The sequence below is a fragment of the Pezoporus flaviventris genome, unplaced genomic scaffold (assembly GCF_033815535.1).
Source record: "Pezoporus flaviventris isolate CSIRO_AGI_PZ_B2104156 unplaced genomic scaffold, CSIRO_AGI_Pfla_v1 ptg000040l, whole genome shotgun sequence".
Classification (NCBI taxonomy): domain Eukaryota; kingdom Metazoa; phylum Chordata; class Aves; order Psittaciformes; family Psittacidae; genus Pezoporus; species Pezoporus flaviventris.
The window spans coordinates 3,499,935-3,520,439 of NW_026892588.1; the positions used below are offsets into that span (position 1 = coordinate 3,499,935).

The 20,505-nt window shown below is 39.4% G+C and overlaps 1 protein-coding gene across 1 annotated transcript; it reads left to right on the forward strand.

The window, feature by feature from the left end:
• Nucleotides 1-10,244: 10,244 nt before the first annotated feature.
• Nucleotides 10,245-19,019, forward strand: TRIM42 (tripartite motif containing 42). Its single transcript, XM_061465371.1, has 5 exons — nucleotides 10,245-10,688; nucleotides 12,506-13,194; nucleotides 14,633-15,438; nucleotides 16,176-16,403; nucleotides 18,785-19,019. The coding sequence occupies exons 1-5, from the start codon at nucleotides 10,330-10,332 to the stop codon at nucleotides 18,869-18,871; spliced, it is 2,169 nt and encodes a 722-aa protein (XP_061321355.1). The 5' UTR covers nucleotides 10,245-10,329; the 3' UTR covers nucleotides 18,872-19,019.
• Nucleotides 19,020-20,505: the final 1,486 nt, after the last annotated feature.

The following is a 20,505-nucleotide window of genomic DNA, read 5'->3' on the forward strand; positions in this document are numbered from 1 at the left end:
TTGTACTGTTTGTTTGTTTTTTCAAATGAAGTCATACAGTGAGCAGAACAATACATAATAGCTATATATAATTGTAGGCTTTAAAGGGACTGTGTATGACTGCTTCTCTACAGAATCTACAATTTCCAATCCGCTATTCAATCACACATTTTACAAGAAAGAAAATGGGTGGACTGAAGCGCGTATTTCAGACTATTTCAGCTTGAGCAGCAAAGCTGGTGTTAAGCAACCAATTGAATTCAATGTATTCAAAATAATAAAGAAAATATTACATTTACCCATTTGTAATTTCAGGAGATGGTAATCAGTGTCTGAAGCCTCCAAAAGATTACACAAAGAAGACGACTGTAAACACTAACTGGGGTCTGAGTTGTTTCTGTAGATGGACTCGATTCTTGTGTGGTAGTAAAAACCTTGCTTGCAAATTTTCAAGAGAAACCACAGCAGAAAATTAAAGCACAAGGAGAGACTTATTACAGATAAATAATGATAGGTTCATGTGCTTGTCATTGATTTGATTTTTCATCTACTGCTATTTAGATGAAGGAATACTCCACCCTTCTATTCCTCCTTGCAAGGAGGACTCAAAGCATTTACATTTTTATGTGGAAAGACAACCTCTTTCTTCACAAAGCTCAAGATACTTCATTAAGATAATTTTAATAAAAATTAGTGTGGTTGGCAGAAATCAATTATATTTATTCCTTTCTAGGGATAAATACCACTAATAAATGAGAATTAAAACAAAATGCTGAGCTGACATCTGCTAATTAATCTAGTTCTAGTATCACACAAATTGCAACCCTGGGGCAGTAACTTGCCTTGTTTAGCACCACATTGTCTCACCACCATTTCTGAATAGCAAATCAAGCACTCCCTCCACACAAAAATGTCCTCTTGACAATACCCAGGCTTACACTTTCCACAAAAAGGGCTCACAATTTTACCAGCTTTAATGCCAACCCCATCACAGTTCTTACCGCAATGAACACAACGTCTTTGGTGCTGATCCTGCTCCCTGGGGAGTGCGCATGAACTCAGTTATAACCAATGAGGAATTTATGTCCATTAGGTATAACAACTTCTATTCCCCTCCGAAAGCAAAAACATGGTATCTAATAAAAGTAAAGTTATACAGGGCAGGGTAGGGACAACTTCAGTACAGTAAAACTAGGGGCAATAAACCAGAGTAATTTTAAGTACAGGTGACCAGCTGCCAACTGGATTTAACTCCATTCACCGCCACTCTCTGGGCCCAGCCACCCGGCGTGGCGCCTCAGGCAGCGCGTGGAGCGCGCTACGGGCGAGCGGCCTGGTCCGCACCACCACCCCCCCCGCCCCGGATCTGCGGCCCGCTCAAGTGTCGCCACCCAGACGGAGCTGATGACACTGGAGGCTGCAGTGCAGATCCAGGAGTGTACGAAATGCAGAGGCCACAAACATCCACCCCACCCCACCCCCCCCCAGCACACAGTGAAAGGAAGGGGGGCATTAATTCAGGGGGTTGGGAACATGTCACGAAAAACAGAACAAAAGGAGGAGGAAGAGGATAAATGAAAGCGAGGGGTTTCCTCCAAAGCCTGACACCCCCACCCAGAACCGCTTCACAGCTAACGAGGCAGCATACACCACAACAGAACAACCAGTTGCTGCACCAATACAGCAGATAACCAACACTGACTGCATCCAAGGCGGCACATCTCAGTCATGGGAGACTCTACTTGGAAAGGCACAGAGGCATCCATCTCTCAGTCTGATCCAGTCTCAAGAGAGGTGTGCTGCCTACCAGGAGCTCGGATCAGGGATGCTGCTGAGAGGCTGCCTTGTCTAGGAAGTCCCATGCAGAGAGAGTATTAAACATTCAGCCTTGCAACCAATACCCTAAAAGAAAGTATGCCTCAAATGTACAGAGCAGCAAGGTTACTTGCTGAGGTCCATGGATCAAATTCCCATCTGCTTTTCCATTGCTCACCTTGAACTACTGAGTAGCTGACTGTAAGTGGAGAGAGAAAGCATTGAGCACTGTTTAGTATTTTGCTTATTTATAATCGAGCTATTATTACAGTGCCCTTGCTTTAAATGCCTCAGCTCCACACTGTTATTTCTACTCCTGCAGCTTCATAGTTGCTAAATCTCTCTCACAGTTTGACAGTTAATTTTAACCTAAAAAGGATTTCTTCCCGTTACATGTTTTCCTCTGTCACTTTTTCCATCTCATAATCATGCTTAGGAGGAAACTGTTCTCATAGTAAAGCAGTATTGAGATCAAATGAAACCCAAATTCATCCCATGGTCATAACCTTAGTAAGACAACGCATTTAAGAAGCCATATCTTTTCGCACTGCTATTTCAGTGAGAAGATGGTGGCGATCAGAAAACTGTCATAATGACTATTCAAATATAAAAACCAAACGTAAAGCCAAACAGATTTCTTTTACACACTGTTACTAATACTCAGGATAACCTTTGTGGGTTACCCACTCTTTTCAAAATGCCTCCTTTTGTATCAGAACAGATTCCTGTGTAAGCCAGACCGTATACTACTGATCACTTTGTTTATTTAGAAAATTGTAAATTCATTTTCCTACTTGAAAGTTTTATCATTCAGACTAAGAGAGAGGAGGAAAAAAAGCTATGACTTACTACGTATTCCTACAAGCACTGTCTGCTGCAAGTGAACTACCTATACATATGGTATACACAGAAGTTTTTCTTGCAAACCTTTCATCAAATTTTTCTAATTAATTTGAATAAAAGGTTTCATTCTATAAAATTTCTTAAATGGAAAGCCTACTGCACTTATTCACACCAAGTTATGTCAGTACATGAGTAAAAAGTCTTTCGGAAAACATGCTCAATTTTTTGATACATACTTCCAAGTATTTTCCAACAGATGGAAGTTCATCTTTTGGATCCCAGCGTTTGAACCTGGTGAGCAGTGCTATGTCTTCATGTCATTTTGCTCTGTTAAAATATTCCCTAGGACATGCCAACAGATGGAAGTTTTTGTTTCGTTAATGCTGAACAAATAGTATCATTTTATCTGAAGGGCATACAGGCCAAAATCTCCAAGAATCAACAGCAACCGCCACTAAACTGAAAGGTCCACAATATCTATAAATCAGCAGACATGGAGCACATGAACTAGTACTTACACAGTATCTTCTGCAGCCAACAACGAGGTTCCCCTGCAGCTTGTGGTGCAGACCATAGTGAGGCGAGCTTTTCCCACCCAACAGCCCACAGAGATCTATGATAGAGTAGATATCCATCTTCAGCCTGGAGAGATCCACAATGGAGCAGAGATCCACATACAGCTTGGCAAGATCCATGGTGGAGTGGTGTCGTGGTTTAAACCCAGTCAGGTAATTCGTTCGCTCACTTCCCGCCCTTTCTTGCCCTCCCCCTGCTCTCGGAGGGACGGAGAGGAGAATCAAAAGAATGCAACTCCCACGGGTTGAGATAAGAACAGTTTAGTAACTAAGGTATAACACAAATCACTACTGCTACCACCAATGATAATAATGATAAAGGAAATAACAAGGGAAGAGAATACAACACCTCACCACCCGCTGACCGATAACTCGCCCCCCAAGCCCGACCAAGCTCCGACCGATACCTCCTCCAACCCTGCAGTCTCCCAGCCCTTCCGGCTAACTCCCAGTTACATCCTGGGCATGACGTGCTGTGGTATGGAATACCTCTTTGGTCAGTTTGGGTCAGGTGTCCTGTCTCTGCTTCCTCCCGGCTTCCCCTCCTCCCTGGCAGAACATGAGGCTCACAAAGTCCTTGGCCAAACCAAAACATCTCTATCAGCTCTGTTCCCGAGCCGAAAGTCAAAACACTGCACTGCACCAGCTACCAAGGAGGAGAAACATGACTGCTACTGCTGAACCCAGGACAAGTGGAGATCCACTTGCAGCCCAAGAAAGTTAATGGTGAAACACAGATCCACTTGCAGCCGGGGAAGGTTAATGGTACAGCAGATACACACCTGCAGCTCATGGAGGTTAATGGTGGAGCAGACATCCACCTGCAGCCTCTGAAGGTTAACGGCGGAGAAGATATCCACCTGCAGCCTCTGAAGTCAATGGTGGAGCAGATACCCACTTGCACCCTCTGGAGTTAATGGTGGAATAGGTATCCACCTGCAGCCTGGGGAGGAACTCGTACCAGAGCAGGGGGATAGCTGAAGGAGACTGTGACTCCATGGGGGGCCTGTGCTGAAGCAGGCTCCTAGCAGGACCTTTGTCCCTGTGGAGACAGAAGCTCTCTCTTGAGCAGGATGGAGCAGCAAAAACGGTGTGTGATGAACTGACCACAGTCTCCATTCTCCATCTTCCCGTGCTGCTGGGAGTAGGAGGCAGAGAAAACTGGGCCTAAAGTTGAGCCCAGAAAGAAGGAAGGGGTGCATGGAAAAGTGTTGTAAGATTTGGTTTTATTTCTCATTCCCCTACTCTCATTAGACTGGTAATAAATTAATTTCCCCAAGTTGAATCTGTTTTACCAGGGACAGTAACTGCTAAATGGTCTCTTCCTATCCTAATCTTGATCCAAGAGCCTTTCATTACATTTCCTCTCCCTCTGTCCAGTTGAGGAGAGAAGTAATAGAGCACCTTAGAGGTCACTGGTCTCTAGCCAGGGTCAACTCACCACAAGAGGTAAGCAAGCACAGGGGCATAAAGAGTGAAAAGCAGAGTTGCAAGCCTGAAACTTGCTATGAAACTTATAAACCTGAAAGGTAACACTGTCACAATTGCTGGGTTTAAAACCACAACACAACCTGTTGCACAGCAGTTCCAGCACTAATTCAGATGCAAGTTTAGACACATATCAAGCAACTTGGCTCAAGGTTTTTCACCACTGCAATGCATGTAGGCAGGCACACACCCTATCCTCTCTGCAGGGGGTATATACGCAGCAAGCTCTGTCTTCAGATTTCAATTAAAAATGAAGTGTTTACACTTGTTTTCCTTGCCAGGAGCCTTTTTTCCTCTTCACAAGTTGTTCTTTAAAGGGCTTATTTTATTTCTCTGTTGCATATATTATAAACATTCTCAGCTGGTGAGAAGGAAAAACTTCTGGGGTGAAGGAGAAAGCTATGCTCCTTTCCTGACTGCAGGGGACTTGGGCTTACCACAGCTTTAATTCCCTATGCTATCCTCTGCCTAAATTCGTAAAGCCTTTCCTCTCACCTCCACCCGCTCCATTTGTATTTCCCCCTCTTCCCCTAGGCAGTGTGCAAGAGTGATTTTATTTTTTCTTCGTTTTTCCCTTTTAAGCAGAGCCAAGTTATTAACACATATTTCACTGCCCAGCTGGACCTCCTAATACAATAGTTACTGTTTAGAGCCTGCTAATCAGGAGAGGAGTGGGGATGTCCAGCAGAGAACTAACACAAGAATAAAAAATAGACTAAAAAGGAGGCTGAAGCAAGGTCCTATATTCAGGAAAGCAGATTACCAAAAGAGCAGCCTGAGGAGGACAAATGCCTAATCCCCAACTCACCTAAGAGACCAGAATCGCTACATACCAGGACAAAGATTCGGCATTAACAAGCTCGGTACTATTAACTCCCAATTTTGTAGTAGAAAAAGACAATTTTGCTTTTTAAACAAACTCACTTAACTTACTTTAAGTTTGGCGTATAATAAGCACAGACTGCTGTTTAACATGCAGTTCACCACCTTTTAACACAGCATGGCCTCAGATTTTAAATATGTTGGCTTGCAGCTGCTATATTTGTTCTGACACTGCTTTAGCTGAGGTGCTCAAGGTAAAACATCTGAGTTTCTTCTCTGCAGTCTCAACAGCTGCACAGGCACACCTCACCTTACGGAGATGAACACCGCCTTACTCTGGGAAGAATCAAGATCCAAAAGCCAGAGCCCAAGGAAAAAGCACCCAGACAGGGGGTGTGAGGGGAACTGAGTGAGCCACAGCAGTAACAAAATCATTTCTGGGGGAGGAAATGCATGTGGCCACCCAGAAGAGGACAAAGCACATGAGGGCTGGAGTGGCATCAGGCAGAGACAGATAATATATGCCCAGTATTTCTAACCATACAATGCCAAAATTTCACTTGTTCTAAAGAACAATAGGTTTCACATTGTGACAGTGATACACAAGACAACAAGGTTTCACATAGCAGGAATCATACCATGGATGGAGACCCACAGTAACAGTATGCTGTTACAGTTTCTTAATATCTATGACAAATTGATTCTCTAAAGCATTTTGCAGCAATTCACTTAATACCTTTGAGATCTGTGTGAAGAAGATGTGATTCCTCTGGCATGCAAGCACTCATAAGCCCATATTCTGTGGGAAATGCTACTCATTCAAAATGAGATTTCTTAGATTTGCTTCTAAATTGTGTAATCTTAAATTTCATCTAGTCCAGTACCTTTTCCAGCATCTTTCATGTGTTCTCAGAAAGCAACTCCTAAAACCACTGCTAATCTTTCAGATATTTCTCTGTATTCCTTGGGTGAATTTTATTAGGCCCAGATACCTTGAAAATATTAGGTTTATTTAAGAGTGATACAGCATTATTTTATTATTATTGTTATAATAGGCAGTTCTTAGCTATATATTTCTGGTGCTAATTATTTTACTATGTGGTATCAATTAAGTTTTTTCATTAAGAATTAGACAAAATTTCATTAGTGAGTTCATTCCTTTGGCACTGTCTCCTATTAGTTTTCCTTCTGGCTCAAATCATATACTTCCCAAATACAATATTTCTCATTCCCACTCAAGCAGTTGTAATTTTCATCCATTTCTTTACCCATGGATAAAGGCATATGGAGCTCAGTGTGATATACTTGTTACACAGCTTTAGAGCAATGAAGAAGACTCAAGTTTGCCATGTGTTTGTTGTTCTTTTGGTTTAGCAGCTGCTAATATTGATGGCAAAGCATCATTCCAGTTCTGGTCTGGCTGCTGTCTCCAGTGTGCCTCCATATCAACTAAACCATCTAAAACTTTCTACTCTGAAGAGGTGGAGAGCAATTGTGGAGATTTGTATATCAACACTGCCTTTTTTCAGTAGGAGCCACCAACATATTCCTGCTGCTTGAAAACATACAAGTAGTCACTTGGCTACGGGTGAAGCACTGAATGAAGGAGGATCAATGAAGCTCATGAAAACAAGAAAAAAACTATACTGTAAGCCACACTATTTCTTAAGCATTCCCATTACTAGGAAAGTGTCCTCTAACCTGTTTCAAAGTGATGGTGAAAGCAAGGAGCTAGAAAGAGATTTTTCTTATGAAGAACAGTGATGTATTTTCCCTTCTCTTCGTAGCTGTTGTGGGCAAGCCACAGCTAGGCAGAATGAATGCTTTCAGAAGCAACTCTCAAGTGTGAATGCATCAGTTTTGGGTTGTATCATGTCAGGCTTCTATTTTATTCTAAACTTTCCCCCAAACCAGACACTTCTATGTGCTGCAGTCAGTTTAATCTCTTCAATCACTGCCATTTATTGAAAGAACTACCATGTCCCTTAGAGAGTGAATCCTGCTGGACTAAATGGTTTTATAGGAAGGGTCATTCCTTCTCCACCCTAAGGGTGATAACAGTTCCTTCTTTCTCTGACTCACAAGCTTATCTTTTACCTCTAGGAGCACTTAAAAGCAGAAGGCTTTCTGCTGGTTTTCTACATAGAAAGTGACAGAATTGACACACTGAAAGAAATCTTTGATACAATTAGCAGCCATAGAAAAGAACAGTGGAGTCAGGCATTACTTGGCTGTGTTAGGAGTATAAAATACAAAGAAAAATAATTAGTTGTTTTCATTAGTTTCTGTTTCTCTAATTTGAGCACATTCTTGTGACCTGTGTAAATACGGAAAGAAAAAGTACTTTTATAAATAACAATCCATGATTTAGGTAGTGTTACTACAGACACTAGTCAAGGGTTAAGCCACTAATAGTATGTGGTCTTCAAGCTTCTTTTTGGACACTGTGCAATCTCAATTTGTGTTAGAAATATCAGTATTAGAAATATCAGTGAGGTATCTGGAGGTAGAGGAAAAAGGGGGAAGAAAGAAAAGAAAGACAACAATCAGCTTATCTTGCAAAAAAAGAACAGGATGAATTGCCAAGTAGAAAATATTATGCTGACTTATTTGATAGCTAATGGAAGTAGCTTTCTCTCATACAGTTGGGTTTTGATGGACTTTGCAGGGTCAAGTTTATTTGTAGGTGAAGTATACCCTCATCACAGCCTGGCCACGAGAACTATGTGAACATGACAACCACATCAAACCACAACAAACACATGGGAGAACATGTCTGCAAACACTATTAAAAGTCTGACAGTTTGTCTGCAGCTATTGCATGTAACTGGACTTCTCCAGCAGCCAGTCTGATCCGATCTTTCAATATCTGCTAGAGAATGAAAATATTAATAAAATGGGACCATCTCAGAACTGGCTGCATGCCTACAGGGAATTACAGAGAAGGCCACTTACACTGGGAGTAGCACAGGAATGAGGCTGTTGATGAAAGCAGTTTTGATAAAGCAGAAACCAGAGCACTAAAGATAGCAGGACATAAGTTATGGAAATTATATGAGCCAAAAGACAAACTTGTCCAACACTCATCAGAAAAACACAATTCACAGAGAACCAAGAAAAATAAATGTGTTGCTGTGAATGCCATATGCACACATTACTAATTAAACTCTGTAGCATGTCAAAATGGAAAAGATTGTCCAGGTGTCAGCACATGGCACACAAAAAATAATTTTTTTCTTCTTTCCTCATTCCCTAATCTTTCCTTCCTCAAAATAGCTCGCATGTATTCATGTTTTGCAAAAGAAAAGCAGACAAGTATCACAAGAAACATTTTTTCTAATGATCAAATTCAAAAGCCTTTCAATATTCCCAAAATGAAATATGCACAATAAAAAAAAGCATTACCATTGATTAAACTGGAAAGACACATGGATAAATAACATCCATTAAAGGTCCAGGTTATGCTATGGAAAGCCTTTCAGCACACAGATCTAGTACTTATGCATGAAAATCCAATTGACATAATAGGCTATAACTATTCCAAAGAAACTATTATGGCCCATCATGTAAATGGTTACACATAATGACACAGCCATTACAGTCTGTAGGGCTCTTGATTAGTGAATTAAAATTTCTCTAGGTAGAACAGACTTTGAGCTCAAAGGAGCTGTCACAATAAAGTCTATCAAGACCTATCTTAGTAACTTCCCATTACACATAAACACATTAACACAGGTTGAATTGCTAAATTTTGAAAAAATTAGTTACAGTACAGAAGCCAGCATTCTTGAATATGCACTATATAGATATCACTGTCAACAGTTTCACATAAGAGAACAAGCTGAGATGTCAGTTGCAGATAACTCTTAGAGGATGGATTTCATTTTTCAGCATTATAAAATCATAGGATTATTTAGGTTTGAAAAGGCCTTTAAGGCCTTCAAGTCCAAGCACTAACATATAAGCACTATAGTAAACATGCAATATTGGGAAACTCATGTACTCATTACATAATTTTCATATTTATTTAAAGTTATCATATCTATAGACAGAAACACTATATAAATCTTGGAATAAATCAACTAAATGAATGAAAAAGGTGCCAATACAAAGTAACTTAATAATAACTGAAATTATATGTCTGATATTGCATTGAGTGGCCACTTAAGGAAGGGGAAGAAACACATGTGGAATCAGCAGGAAAAGAGGCAGGTCCACAACAAATGAACAATAGCACTGAACTGTGAAGCTTAGTTTGTTTCTTCAGACTCTGGGGGAACAAATGCTGTAACAGCATAAACACTGGCAGACAAGGGCTTAAAATAACTATGGCAGTTACAAAGATATGCATCAAGCTGCATCTCAAGTGTAAGGTCCTTTCACATGTGCTAGTTATGCTTAAACTCTTATGGAGGCCTGATGAGAAACCTCTCACTATCTCAGGTTAGGGCCTGATTCAGCTGATTTGCTTACAACACCCAGCTGAGCCAACAAAACGGCTATGAAGTGTGTAGTCCTAACAAGAGAACAGCCTTCTTAATGAAGAATGATGTAAATGCTTTCAAGGAATTAAGGAAGAACAATTATAGTTATCATGATGTATAGATGATGTAATCACTATATCAGGTAACTGTGCATAAAATTTTTCCTGTCTCCTTATTGGAATATTTCACTATGACATCACTCTCTGATTAGAATGAAACCCATTGCCATGGCACAGAGCTTGACACAACAGTCAGACTCATGCTGTAGTGTGAAGAGCAGCTGACGTGATCAATGGACTTCCTTCCATATATGTGACAGAGGGATGGATGAAAATTGGTATTCCTGTTCAATCTGGCCAAGCTGTTTAAACTGGTACTATCAAACTTGCCAGAGTAGCAATGAACATTGCTGCTTGTGTTGGTGCTTCTTGTTTACGAATGAGCAGAACTGCAGCTGTTTCCCATGTCCATACAATGGCAAAACTTGCCAGTGCTGCCACTGCTCATCTGCAGAGCATGCAAATTGCTGGTGGTGCTGCTGCTCTTGTGCAAATGACCCAAACTGCAAATGCTGCTGCTGCTGCTGCTGCAGTGAAGGGAATACAGAATGTCAGTATTATGAAAGCAGGTGCTGCAGGCCTGACAACAAACCACATCACCCAAGAACATCAGGACTTTTTCAGTAAGTGTAGTTAAGGACTCTAATTTCTAGCGTGTTCCAATTTACATTATGTCTTAATGGATGTGTGCCATTTAGAAACATACATCTGTTGAGTTCTTTGAGCTATTTTAAATAACCACAGGTTATCGTTCTTCTGAGAAACAGAGAAAGTAGTTTTACCTTGATGGTAGTTAAATCTTATGCTCATTACTCTGAGGCAAAGACCATTCCAGAACATCACTGCATTTGTAATTAGGACCACCTGATTTCCAGACATAATCCATGAATGCTTATGGATTTTCACAGTGTAAATTCTATACAGCAACAAGAAGGAAGATGCACAGAAAAACTTAAAACAGGAAGAAAACAGGGATGTGTTTGTAGCAAGGAGGCTGCAGGCAAGAATACAAGGAAAACTGGAGTAAAAGAGCAGTAAAACTGGTGATAGCTGGAAGTGGAAGGAAGCAGGTATAATCAAAACAAGGAGACAAATAATTATAAAGAATAATTATAAAGCAGACAAATAATTATCAAGAAATGGTACAGAACACAAAGAAGGTATACTAATAGTCTTAGAAGATAAAACTGAAATTATCAGAAGAGCTCCAGGCTAAACCAAGAAGAATTGACTGGACCTCTAGAAATGCATGGTTAGTTCCAACCTAGGTAAACTTTGAAGACCAGAAGGAATCCTCATAGCAACAGAAAATTCGATCTTTAGCTTATTAGAGATTTTTACTGTTGTTTAGAGTGACAGAAGAATCAGATAGTATGGTTGAACATATGAAGAGAGAAGGCAGGAAAGAAAGCAGTATTAACATGGACGCTAAAGAAAAGCACAGCAGAGGGCCAGACCATGGAGGCCTAAAAGCAAGGTGTCCACCTAGAATAATGATGCTCTTGTCAAGGCTATAGAAAATATTCAAGGAGGCATTATAAAATTAGTATTGTTTTTAAAAGGATAATGTCCACAGGCTAAGAGGCATGTTAGGACTATCAAGATTTGAAGAGACCAGGGATTAGCATATCCTGAAAAAGCATATTATTATTAATAATAATAATAATAAATCCCCACCTGAAAGTGTTTGCAATTAATATAAATAATCAGTGATAATAAAGCTGCTACTGACACTAAGTTTAGTTCATTCTAGAAATCAGAAATCATTCAGAGGTGAGTTTTTTAAATGACTAAAACTTAGGATGATCATATGTAAATGTGCGTTACTGTTGTAAGCAGAATTGTCCTAAATACTTCTTTGGAAATGGTGAAACAGTTGTGTTAATTTTTTGAGGAAATATTCCATCTTGAAAATGCATAAGAAAAACATTTTGACATTTATTGCCTAATTTTTTTCATTAAAAAGAAAGTATTCTAAATACATTGCCAAAGTTGTTGTAAATAATTTAATACAATTGAAACAAAATGAAGGGTTTAATCTGAATTTCACTAAATGCTTTTCTTCACTCCTTTGTAGTTTTCATTTTAACAAATATAAAGAAAAGGAGACAAAACACATTTCACTCTGTACTAAACCAAACTGTATTCTTCTTTTCACTTGGCCATCAGCAATAACTCAACAAATTCATATAGATTTACAATAACTGAGATGTCTGTCTGTTATATATTAACATACTGTGAAATAATTGTGAAAAGGAAAAGAAAAAAAAATGGATTCTTCCTTATTTAAAGTATCCAGTCAGAGTAAAAGGACAGTTGGTATGCAAAGCAGAACTGTTCATGTTATGATTTTGTGTCTTAGGTGGTACCCTAATACTCTGATATTTTTGTCTGAGTTCTTAGGGTTGTTTGTTGTTTCTTTTTTCAAAATTTTATTTAGGTCAAAAGAAGTCATGCCTAGATTCAGAACTAGGAATAATGTGTCCGTCATTACAACAGAAAGGAATGTCTCCAGCCACGCTTTCCGTGACCAGCTTACCTGTCCAATCTGTAAGGAACTGTTTCTCCAACCACTTATGCTGCCGTGTAACCACTGCGTTTGTGAGAAGTGTGTAAATAAAACCAAGACCAGAGCTGAAGTAACTGAAAAGTTTTATACCATCTTATGTCTGGTGTGTAGCAAAGCACACTGCCTCGACTACACAAATAAAATTCAGCTGAGGAAGAATTATCTCAGAGCAAAACTAGCCAAGAAATACATGCACAGACATGGCTTTCTGAGGTGGAGGTTTGGCCGTAATGAAAGACCAGTCTACTGTGAAACTTGCAAGGAGGGAAGAAGATGTAGAACATGTGGAATCAATTATTGTAGTGAATGTCTGTATTTAAGTGACAAGTATAGTCTTCAAGACCACATTTTAACCAGAGCACATCACGAAGATAATGAACAGTGGCACTGCTTACTGCACAACAACTCAGCTCTCTCTGAATACTGTTTGGATGACCACGAACTGATCTGTGTGGTCTGCAAGAGCTCACTACACAACAATCATAAGGTTATTCCCTTGGGAGTCGCATGTTCAAGAGAGGCTACTTCCCTCTTTGGTACAATTGAAGAATTTACAAAAGGTATGTATTTCTGATGCTTTTCAAACTTCCCCATGCCTCATCAAGAAAAAAAAAACTTAAACATAAGGTCGACAAGTTATATCAATTCTCTGCACAGCACGAGGATCAGAAAGGTGGTTTGTTCCCACTGTAGAAATACAAAAGGAATAAGCCCATAACTGTGGCATCATGAACCAGCCTCAACTATTAGAGAACAAAGGATCTGTCTGTGGGATGGGAACACAAATGTGCATTTCACTGGAACAGGTTGCCCAAAGAAGTGGTAAATGCTCCATCCCTGGCAGTGTTCAAGGCCAGGTTGGACAGAGTCTTGGGCAACATGGTCTAGAGTGAGGCATTCCTGCCCATTGCAGGCAGCTCAAACTAGATGATCGTAAAGTCCTTTCCAACCCTAACTATTCTATGATTAAGAGAGGGGAACTTTTATTTCCTACTGCAGGACACAGCATGGAATAAACAGAATTACATCTGCAGGATAGATGATGAGTATTTTTTAATCAGAAATATATGTTTGAAGAAGAATTCTCCCTCCTCAGTCAGTTTTATGCTTCTGCACATGCTGACTAAGAGGCAAAGCAGTCATGTTTTTCTGAGGTAACACAGCAATTCATTCCTTTTAAGTAAGACTGCATCCATAGCAACTAAGGGGATGAACATTAGGATTTTACAGATTTCTTTTAATTTTGATCTTTGCATGTAATTTCACAAATGTTGGGCACATAACGAATTTGCATGGAAAATAACTTTCAGAAAGGTAAAAGTGAACCATGCACAGTAAGAAAAAGCTGGAAGCATTAAATTCTCCAGTTTGCAACGGTCTTAAATTTGAGAAGAGGGATGTAGAATATGTGTTCAGGATTTTGTAATGTGACATTGCTTCCTAATGTTAGCTGAATGGCACTGGAATGTACAGTCAGCCTTTGGTATGTTTGCTTCTGTTCTTTTAGAGCTGACAAATTTTAATGTCAGAAGAGTTAATAACACCTTCACATAACAACCATCAGAGGAATATACCATCAGCCACAGACATAATGTGGGCGCATTTTCTGTCATCATTTTAATTTCATAGTGGCATAGTGAATTTTGAAAGCCATTAGAAAGCTTCAACAAATTAAGCTTCAGGAATTCCCATGTAATGAAGTAAAAATTATCAAGACCACTTTGGGGGAGATAAATTTGAATGAGGAAATAATAATAAAGTAGTAAGTAATTGGCAAATTTTCTATACCCAAATGTGAATATTTTAACCCAAACAATTTCCCACAAGGTTTATTAGCAGAAGAGAGAAGAGGAAAATACCAGAATCCTTATTCTTGTCCCATGTTCTACTAAACATTCTACAAGTTTTTTAAGCTAAAATCTATCATTCTGCCTCTTGTAACCACTGCATTTTAACCTGAATTTGGAACTACTGACCTGATTTTACTTTTTCTTACAGTATGCCAAGGAATTGACAATGATCTAATGGAAGTTATCCTGTCAAAAAATAAATTCAAGACCTATAAGGACACCAAAAGAAAGGAGATCAGAAATGGATTCTTAAAACTAAATATGGTTCTTCATCAACAAGAAAAGGAGATGATGGAGTTGCTTGAAAATATTGAACTTAAAAAACAGAAAGAAATTTCAGACTACATAAACTATATGTCCAGCCAGCTGTCATATATGGATGGCCTTATTCAATACTGTAAAGAGGCTCTTGAGGAGGAAAGTCAAGTTGTATTTCTGCAATCTGCACACTGCTTAGTGAAAGAAATAGAAAATACAGTTCCTTCCCTTTTCAAACTTAGTCCACGTCTAAGCAAAGTTCACCTCAACTTTGATGAAATGGTCTCTATTTTACAGGGACTTGTTCCATCCCTCATTGGAATAATGGAGTCAGAAAATGAAGCAGAAAAATATCCCTATTCTTTCAACCCAGAAAGAGCGTTTCAAGGGGGTGCCTCAAGTACTCAAGCATCCAAACAAGGAATATTTTTCCAAAGCCCATCTTCAAATTCCTTGTTTGATTTAGGCGTACTATCGAAAGACACTCTCGGAAGACCAAACTCTAACCCTTCTAGTCATCCTACACAGAGTAAGGAAGTGTATGTGTACAAGGATACAGCTTGTGAAACTCCAGGAAAAGAGAGAAAATATCAGATTGTTAAAGATTCAAGTCAACAACCTACAGACAGTGACTCAGTCCCAGTCCCAGGATCTGTGCTCATATACCAGACTGTTGTTTACTCGAGGTCTGCCAAAGTAAGCCATTAAGAAATCCTAAATATATACAAGAGGCTGTTATATTTTCACGCTGTTATAGAGTTTGAACCCATGCAAGTCTGAGTAATCAAGACTACGCTATCAGTTCAAATATTGCATTTGTAGAAGACAATGCGTTCCAAACTCGCCTTTTGAGGTAAACTGAAGCGCAGATTGAATGGTATCGTATTCCCACTGTAGTCAATAGGATCATTATATATGTGATATAAATATATTACATGGTAAGGTCTGGTGCAGAAAGAAATAGATGCACCATGTTTGTATTTAAGTATCTGTATGTCAGATCAAACAATTCCTTCCTGGTCTTGGCCTTCAATGTGATAACATCATATCTGTATCATTTTTCTCATTTTACATTTCATAGATGCTGGTTGCATAGATGCCGGTTGCATAGATGCCAGTTGCATAGATGCCAGGATGCCAGTTGTGTAGGAACCTAAGTGAATGCTGTAAAGTGCTGACTGCTGTCAGTCTGCATTACTTTTAGTGTGTCAGAAAAGGGTACTAGGAAATTCCCAGAAGGAAGCTTAGCATTTTCCAAGTGGACAAACTACACATCTTCCACATATATCTCATGCCATAGTTGAAATCACAGCTGCACTGGCATTTCAAAAAAAAAATCGGCTGCACAAGGGCTTCCAAAAAAAAGCAAAAATTAAAATAAGCAAAAATAAAGAGGACTTAATTGTGTATTACAGATTTTTTTCTCTTCACAGATTTACTGGACTTGTCCCACAGAAGAGGTGGACTTCTTTGAGGTAGAGTTTTATGAAGTTGCTAGAACCAGTCCTGATAACATTGTCCAGACACAACTAGCTGGCCAGCTAAGCAAAATACAGCAGCAGAACCTGGAGATACGTAATTTGGATCCAAATACAGCATACCTGTTTAAAGTCCGTGCTGTCAACAAAGGAGGCCAAGGAGACTGGAGTGAGATCTGTAAGGTATTGTGTTGTAGATTCTTCCTGTACTTCAGAGAGCTGCCTTAAATTTCTTGCCTCCACAACTGTTTTTTACCCCATATATTTATGAGTAAGGCTTTTAAGGAACATTGCCTATCTAGGTAAGTGATACTAATAGTTACACTGGATTTGTCCGTACATTGTTCTTTCTAGCTCAGTTTGCAGATGTTTGACCTATGTAGAATGTTCCTCATTTTTTCTGGCAGTGATGCTGTGCCATGAGTGCATCAGACAAGTCACTTTAATTCATATTGCTTCAGGACTGATACGGCCTTTGCACTAATCTCTCTGAATACACAGAGGAAGAGTTATTAAGTATCAGATCTAAGTGCTTTCATGCTAGAACAAAGCAGTAATCATTAAAAGACAAACAAACAAAAAACTTAGAATATTCCTTGGCACCTTTGGACATGAGTCTCCTTCGCTGTGGTTTTAGGAGTTCCAATTACAAATGACACCTTCCTGGACTGTTCCATTTCCTATCCATAAACCACTGAGCACAGCAGTTTCTTTTTATCTAACACATTGGAATGATATAGTGATTTTTTATTTTTCCTGAAATCTGTACTTTCTGCATGCAGCACAGCCATATTAATATTCCAGAGAAACTCACTTAACACCTGCTGTAATTTACAGAAGAGCTTCATAGCAAATTAAAATGCCACAGCATGTATGATGGGCTTTTAGAAATCTTCTTTTAACAAGTAACTACCTCTGTTCCTTTTGCATATCACATTATTTTACCATTTACACTACAGAGAAAGCTTGGAAGAATTTTTTGAAAATGAAAATACGGATTTTAAATAGGGGTTTTAGTCAAAGCAATACCATTCTTCTTGTGTAACAGTTACTAAGTGTGTGAGGGAATGTAACTCTGATACCTGTGACAAGTCACAGGACCCCAGGCACCAAACTATGAAGAGGAGGAAGGTGACAGAAAGTTTTGTTAGACAGCAGCCACTACATTCGTTGGACTAAAGCTGATGCCATGCCACTGATGCCCCAAAATGTCATCTCACAAAAAAGGCTATTGAACCATAGGGTGTTATTAGCATTACAAGCAGATAACACAAGTCTCTATGGAGCCCTCATAAGCACAACAGAAAACTGCAGTGTCCTGTTTTAGGAGTGAAGGGATTTCTCTCTTCTTAGACCAATAGGATAATTATTGGCTTACAGCTGACTCACAGGTTCCTCAATTTCAGCCATTTGTCAGTGTGTGAAACACCATGGCAGTAGCACTATATCCTTGTTATATGATCATAGTAGCCGCTACAGACGGCATGATCTCTTTGCACAAGAAATGTTCAACAGAGTTGACTCAATATAGGTTCCTAATGCCTCACGAAGAGCCCGAAGGTATCTAACATATGGGCTGACAGATGACACCAGCTTTAGATGATGCACTCTTGCCTAGCAACTAGGAAAAAGGCAGGTTAACCTTGAACATCTGAACTGGCAAATGATCATGATTTTGGCAACTGGATCCTAATTTAATAGTCTGTTGAAGGAATTACACTCACTGTTCCTGGTAAAGGGATATGTTTGAGAGTGTGTTACGGTTGTGGAAGATCCTTGATGAATGACAGACACTGAAAGACCACTGGTAGACTATGTGGAAGTGTACCATGAGGCAAGTGAGACTTTCAACAGAGTAGGTAAAGGATTTGGATCTGTCTTCCATGGGAGGAGGAATGAGAAGCACTAAGGATGCCGTTAGAAAACCAGGAACAGAAAATGCTGGAATTCTCCCATCCTTGCTCTAGCTACTGCCAGTACTACTACTCTTGGAAGAGGTGTTCCCTCACCCCTGCTCCATGACAAAAGCAGCCAGCAGCTGTTCACAGTGGCCTGCCACCAATGCCAGGCTTTGTGTTCCTTAACTTGTCTCTTGAGACTGTCAGCCACGGAAACAATTCTAATGATGGGTTCGTGGCTTTTTAACTGTTCATCACACTCCTGTCAATTAAACCTCTGGAATGAGATTGTTCAAAATTACCTTGGAAACCAAATGCAAAATGAGTTTTAATAGGATGTGGCCTCCTAAATCCTGTGGTCATATCTGAAACTCTTTCTCTAAATGACCATCTGCCAGAACCTAATGGCTATGTATAATATTAATCATTGTAAAGTTTACCACCAGACATTTGCTTGGCTCCCATATAAGTTTTTTCCAAGAGCTCAATTTCCATTTTGCCTCCAAAAAGACTTTACAAAGTTTAACATAGATAAAACAGTTTGACTGCTTACATCTGTAAGTGGTAAATTCTTTTGAAAACAGACACTAATTAAATCCTATCCCCAAAATAATAAATACATGTACCTCTTCTGTACTTTAATACACTCTTGTTTTCAACTTGCAGATAAGCACTTTAGATGAACCTGGGAAAACTCGAGAACAGGTGGAAGAAGCAGAAGGGCATTCAGGCTGCTCTGCATACTCCATATAGAGAAACAAAGAACAAAGCCAGGGATTCTTTAATTTTCTTTTCCTTGAAGAACTGGAAAATGTGTATCCTCTCTGATGCAATATCCAATTTTCCACTGAAGTTAGCAGCCAAAGATCTTCAGACTATTATTGCTTTACAGCTAATAATAATAATAATAATAATAATAATAATAATAAACCTCTGCCTTTTCATTAGCTTTTTTTTTTCCCAGGTGTAACAACAAGACCTAAGGAAAATGCTATGTCACACATAAAAATATAGTATAAACCCCATTATACTTGAGGGGCCTTTGCAGCCTCAAAGAAAATAAATTACGTATTTGCACCGTTAAGTTAACATTCCAATTACTCTTCCCTATGAGACCATTCAATACCAGTTCAAAAGAGCTGCAGGAGCCTCCATCACACTTGGCATACTTTTAAAGCGCAGAATAATCTACTCTGCACATAGATGCTTTTGGTCTCAGACTCACTCAGCCAAAGTACAATGTGCATAGACACATAGGAAGACATCGGCAACAGGCAGGACAGTTATCTCATTATGCAACTTAATAGTTGGGTTTACTTGACTGTTGTGAAGGTCACCTATGTGAGTTGCAGAGTATTAGTCTTTTAAATGTAGCTGCAAATAAATTCAGAAGCCCCAGCAGCCTTGATCCACTGAACAGGATCCACAGCAAGTTACAGTGTTGAAATAGTAGTCAAGAGTAATAACTAAGGTCCTTCCCTGTGCAGGTATGATCTTGCACAGTTTCTTTTTTCACTTCAGCCATATCAACCAGGTATGCGTGCCTAGCTGTCTGTTTTTGTACACACACACAAATATATGTGCTTCTACACATCTCTCTCTGTATTTGCTTGTACACATACACACACACACATATACATACATGTATTTAAACACATTTACAACTCCTTTTGCCTCAGTCCTATCAAGTAGGGCATTTACATGGAAATGGAAATAGGATTGGGACCACTACTAGCTCTTTTAAACTCTTTGGTGCATTTGTATGTTTGCATCATACCTTCAGCACAAAACAAATCCGTTTATGGAAAATCATGTATTATGAACACTGCCCATGAAATCCTGGACCTCGTTCTACCTTCCTTAAGGCAAACAATAAAACTTAGGCACATGTATTATTAATATGTCATTTTTCCATCGAACCTTTCATTTAACAAGTTCTGGGTTAGCTTTGCACAGTTGCTGCAAGGTAGTACTATTCTGCCCACTTTATGGGTGGCTAATGTGATAAAGAAAAGTCCAAACAAAAAGGCAACAAAGCCAAAATCTGGAAGCCCAGAGCACCTACTTCTCTATCTTATGCTAGCCAGTGAGCTATTAGCGATACTTTGGTTAATATGTATGTTCTTATGTTCTTGCCAGGATCTTTGTGCAGTCTCTCCTTGACAGTGTAGTTTTCTTAACGAAGTGTCTAGTCGGAGTAAAGGCTATTACAAGTAAGAGAGGTTTGCATTTTCAAAGCTACTGAACAATTATAGCAGTGTCTAATGTTGAGAAGCTGATTTTGAAGCATTTAAAAGGGTCCTGATCATCCCACATGAACAGCATCTGCAATCTAAAACTTCGCTACATTGTTGCAAAAACCTAAATGTCTGAGCTCTAAAGCCCAG